The sequence below is a fragment of the Citrus clementina genome, unplaced genomic scaffold (assembly GCF_000493195.1).
Source record: "Citrus clementina cultivar Clemenules unplaced genomic scaffold, Citrus_clementina_v1.0 scaffold_9, whole genome shotgun sequence".
NCBI lineage: Eukaryota > Viridiplantae > Streptophyta > Magnoliopsida > Sapindales > Rutaceae > Citrus > Citrus x clementina.
The window spans coordinates 6,009,024-6,014,800 of record NW_006261964.1 but is presented as its reverse complement, the minus strand read 5'-3'; the positions used below and the strand labels follow the sequence as shown (position 1 = coordinate 6,014,800).

Genomic DNA, 5,777 nt, shown 5'->3' with positions numbered 1-5,777 from the left:
TTGAAGAATCAATTATGAAACCAAATGGAAGAGTAATGGATGAATGATAGTTTGATTGTTTACCTAGAAAAAGACTTATTTAATAATATTGATAATGAAGTTATAATACAACGTTATCAATGTATGAAAACTCGTAAAGAACAATTTTAAACATATATTGAAGTAGGATAAATCTTTCAAATTTATATATTTATTACTTTTTGAATTTTTTTATATCGCCGTTGAATAAACCTCCAGTTAATCAATATGTTGTCTCCGCCCCTACTTGTGGATGTATAAATTGATCTCCATTAACTGGGAAATTTCTTGAGGTGAGATATATACTATTCATGATGTGCAAGATAAAATTATCGAGAAAACAGATGTGCCAGTTAATAATGAAGAACTAGCAGTTGAAGATGACCAAAGAATTTTTATATGTGTAAGATTTCAAGATAATTTCATGTAGAATTTAATGGTTATGTTTTTCTTTGATTCCTTCCTCAAGTCCAACACAATGGCATAGTCACTTACATGCATGAAGATTTTGGAGTCTTTGGCTGCACAATTTTTCTAGACTTTAATTTGCATTAATTTTGAAGATAAAAGAGAAGACCACGTCTCTCTAGTATAGATGAAAACAGTTCACATTTTGTGTCACCTACCCCTTAGGGCTTTGAACTGTTGTTGTAAATAAAGGAGTTTTCAAGATTCTTTCTTCTTTATTAGACTCCAAATTAAAAAAATAAAAAATAAAAAATAAAATATTAGTCGGTAAGTAAGGGATAAATTGATGACTTAAAGCATAGAGAAAATTGAGAGAATGACTTTGGTAATGCAAGTTGCTGAAAATCATTGCATCTATATTGAGATTGATAATCACATACTGTTTGCCTTTCTGCTCGTGTGGTAGCTGACATGAACGAACGAAAATCTTGATGGTTGCTGCTGATACATTAAAGAAAATCTTTAATCTTTAATGTTTTATTTTTAAAAAAGTCTGATTCCTTCCGCTCTCATATTATTATAATATGGTCCGCATTATAATAATATCGCTTAGTTCCTATAGTTATATTTGTTGTACATAATCTTATTTTGGTCAAACTGATAGTAAAAAAATTTAGCTTAATTACGCGCAATTATAGTTTAGGTTTGGTGTGTTCCTTTGCCAATACTATATTCATATATCAGTGGAACAAATCTAAAGGTGGAGGATAATTAGAAAGAGTTATACCTCCCGATTAGTTCTATTTTGTTAAATGCATCTCTTTTATTGGCAAATTGACATACCGACACCGTTCGAATTCAGCCATGTTTGGCATGATGCATTGGATGGTATTATTAGTAGGTCCTACATTAACTGAAGTGTTTGGCGAAATAAATGAGACGCATTGTACCTCATTAATTAAAAGCTTTATGCGGGTTTTCTGCAAAAATGAAACACCGTTCCCCACCGCGGTATGCATTAAATTATTTTTTAAAGCCCTTTTTTTTGAAGAAATTTACACCAATAATCATAATAATTTTGGCTTTTTTCATTTTAACCCCCCAAACAAATTTCTATCAACATTAGTCATAAAAGACCCTTTTAGACCAAAATACCCCTCTCTCTCATCTCTCCCCCAACACTCTCTTTCACCCATCTCTCCCAAACCGAACAAACTCCCATCATCGGCAGCGGCTTCATTCCTCTTCGGCGTTCGATCTACCATCTACAGTCTTCAACAAAACCTAAGTTAGCTATTTTTTTTTATTTTCATTAATTTAAATTGAAATTTTAGAATAATAATGTTTGTAGTTTGAGAATAATGGTGGTGGTGGTGATTGTGGTGGTTATTGTTGTTTTGGGAGTGTTTCTTTCTCAATTTGGGAGTGTTTCTTAAGGAGGGAATCGCTGCCCAGCGAAGGGCGCTAGAGCGCGTGCCGCTCGCCCAAGTGACGGGCGCTAGCTCGCGCCCATCGCTGGGCAGCAGTGCGCGCGCGTACCCATTGCTGGGCACGCGCGCGTACCCATTACTGGGCACGCGCGCACATGGGTACTGTCACACCAATTTGGTGCGACAGGCGCGGCCTGTCACATCAAAAATGGTGTGACAACCGCGCCTGTTGCACCAAATTACAGTGGCTTTATAATTTTTTTTTCGTCAAGTCAATTTATTTTGTTTTTGTTGTAAATACAATGTAATAATGTTATAATTATTACAGATACATGACGAAATCAGAATCGTCTGATATTGAAGTAGGCAGGATGTATTTTCGTTATGCCGATCACTTTCCGGGTCGAATTTCGAGTATGTATAATTTATCTTCGGTCGTAAAGGCCATCGATGAAAAATTAACAAAGCGGTAGTTGAATATGTTCAAGAAGGATATATTTGGGCATTTCTTGGAGTGTCGAAGTTTTCCATTTAGTGGGGTAATTTTGCACAATCTTTTACTGAGGCAAGTGGCCCATGAAGAAGATAGCCGTGAGGATCAGTTATGGTTTCAAATTAGTGAGCATTTGATTCGCTTGTCAATTGTAAAGTGGTGCCTGGTTACTGGACTTTCATATGGTGTTGATACCGAACTAAGAGATGACAAAAAAATAGATAGGCTATGGAAAACGTACTTTGGTGGTGTGCATCGCAAGATCAATGTTAAGGAATTCGATGCATTATTTAAGGAGTTGAAATTCGAGGAAATGGATGATATGGACTCATTAAAGATTGCGCTCTTTTATTTTGCGGACAGAGTACTAAATGTAAGAAAAAATCACTGTCAAATCAATTTCGATTGGCTTAACGAAGTTGATGATATACAGTACTTCCGAAACCGTCCATGGGGTCGTGTGTCGTGGGAAATGGTATACGATAGTCTTGACGATACACTGTTCGAGAAAGACGAGAAATTTAAGACGACTCGGTTGAAAAACCCAGATCATAACATTGAAAAGTAAAATCTTTACGGCTTTACGTCCGGGGTTCAAGTGCGTTATTTTTTTGTTTATTAATAAGTTTTATAGTATTAAATATTTGATAGATGTGTTAATAGGTTTTTTACTTTGGTTGTTGCAGGCTTGGATTTACGAAGCGATCGGAGGTTTGCCGTCAACATGGGTCATGAAAACGAAGAACAAGATTCCCCGCATCGTCAAATGGAAGCCCATGGCGTCTTCGAGAATCAACTTTGCTGAGGTTTATTCGTTCTTCAACGACAAATCTTGTATTGTAAGTAATATGTATTAGTTATTTTTTTAACTTTACTAAATTTAAGTTATGTATACTTAAAAGTTTCAATTGAATTTATGGCAAGTGGATGTTTTACAAACCCTTGAGCCAAATTCAAAGGAGAGTAGCAGAAAATACTGGCTCACTATGAAAGATTACATGCCAAGCATTCCAGATTGGGTTCATAAGGTCGGTTATAAATCTAAGTACTATAAATTATATTTAATCAAAATTTTTGACTTTTCATTTATTAGTTTTAAATGATACTTTATACACCACCAACCATCAATTAATGCGATGCCGTCAGTTTCAAGGCAATCAGACGAGCATGACAACATACAAAACCCAACACCAGAGCAGTGTCATGACACTTCTGAGGATGAGGTGGCTGTTGATGACCACCAGGAGCAGACACATGCCGACTCTGATGACGCACATGATTTTGAGGTTATAAATAATATACGATATTCTTCTTTTATTAATCATTATTGTTTTATTGTTATGCTAAATTTTTACTTATTTTCTTTTGTAATAGTCGAGGACAAAGCAGTTTAATGATTACGTGCGACGACGGCTGGATAAGATTGATTGGAACGTGTATGAATTGAAGTCGGATATACTATTTTAAAGAAACCATGGTTGGCTTTATTGACACATTTTCTACACGTCCAAATAAAGATTCTCCCACCGGACGCTCGTATGCGGTGAGCATAATTAAATTTAATAATTATGTTCATTTAACTTTTAATTTAATAGTTGTCTAATATGTTCATCTTGGCGAATGGACAGACCCCGGATGACTATGGAGTGTATACTGACGTGGGCAATCAAAATTTGTCTACGCCCACGTCATTGTATAGTTTCTACGGGGATGTTAGTGGGGAGAGCGTGCAGGTGTTCTCCGAGGTGCCTTCGGGCATTAGTGAGTTCGGCCGCGCGTACATACCGTCGTATGTTTATAATAGTCCTTACATGATTCCTCCACTCAGGCGAGGAAAGAACGCCCGACCTATACCTCGACCCCAAATCATGGACCATACCCAAGATATGAATACGAGTGTAGATATAAATCCAATGAGAGGATTGGAGGATTCTAGTCTGTTTGCTGAGTTTGATCGATGGTTCGCTGGTGATATGACAGTGGTTTGGAGAGTCCAGTACCCGCAGTCATTCTTTCAAATACTTTTGGGTTTAACTTTGATGGGATGGCTAGGCGATAAGGTAATTATATTTTTGAAGTTTTTTGAGTGTTGTGGATTTGTTTATAAATTTTATCTTTTAAATCGTAATGTTTTTGTTTCTCTACAGCATATTCACGAGTATCTCCGCTTGATTAGTGAGAAACAACGGCTGTATCTGAATGCCTTAATTCAACGTGTCAAACATACTGATACATGTTTTTTGGGTAACGTGCCGACAAAACTTATAAATACTATTTATTTTTTTAATTATTGCCTTTAAGTTTTGTTAATTTATACATTTCTTGGTTATCTATGTACTAGGTGTTCTTGAATCAGTTATGAAGCAACAGGGATTGTGCGGTCGATTCATTAGTATTCGACGACCGCTTGAATAGTTATCTTTGTGGGCGACAACACACAATGTCCAAATCAATGACGGATGTCGATATGGTATGTTTTTTATTGCATTTCACATACTCCATAAGGAAAATATCCAAGTTGTCGCTTTTTCTTAGTTGTATTTTAATTTCATATATTACGAACATATTTTTCAATTTTTATATACAGTTACTCATCCCTGTTAACTTGGACGACGCGCATTGGGTAGTAGCACGAGTTGACTTTCGGAAAAATAAAGTCTGGATTTATGACTCATTACTCACATCTCGCGATGACAAAAGGTACAAGTTGAAATTCAAGCTACTTGAAGTTATATTCCCTCGATGGTTGGAATATGTTGGCTTCTACAACATCCGACCTGAGTTGCGGAGTGCAGACCCCTGGAAAGTTATCACAGTTAAGAGCGCGCCACAACAAGAGTCCGGAACTGGTAATTGCGGTGTTTTTGTATTGATGGTTACGATGTATTTAATGTTCAGGCTTAGATTGGAGTTTAACGATAGTCATGTCGAGTACTTTAGAAAGAAGATTGCGGTTGATATATTTAATGACGATATTATATTGTAAACAGTTGTAGTAATTTGAATGTTGAAACTTGAATTTTTATTTTAATTTGCGCACTTAAGTTTATATAATTTTAATGCTCACATTTTAATATTTAAAATAAAATAAAGTTTTATGACATATAAGTGTACAATGTACAAAAAACAATAACAGTTTTAACCAACGAAACACAAAAAACAACAACAATTTTAACCAACGAATCATTGAAATAATACAACTAACTTCGAGTCGACACAATGAGATTCTTACATCGCTTATGATTATGGTCCAGTTCATGACACCGCCCGCATCTTACAGTCCGCCGATTAACGTCCTCGCCAGCCGAGGGTATTTTGAGCTCTTTACGACGGCCAGGTGGTGGTGCCTCAACTGGTGGGTATACTTGCATATCCTGAATTTCATCTGGAACTTCCCAATCAGCCACATCACCAACTGGCTCCATTGG

General features: G+C 36.2%; 1 protein-coding gene across 1 annotated transcript; it reads left to right on the top strand.

Moving 5' to 3' along the window:
• Nucleotides 1-2,335: 2,335 nt before the first annotated feature.
• On the top strand, nucleotides 2,336-3,154 carry LOC112098839. The gene is made up of 2 exons (XM_024185287.1): nucleotides 2,336-2,913; nucleotides 3,013-3,154. Exons 1-2 carry the CDS (start codon nucleotides 2,336-2,338, stop codon nucleotides 3,152-3,154), a joined length of 720 nt encoding a protein of 239 aa, XP_024041055.1.
• The last annotated feature ends 2,623 nt before the right edge of the window (nucleotides 3,155-5,777 follow it).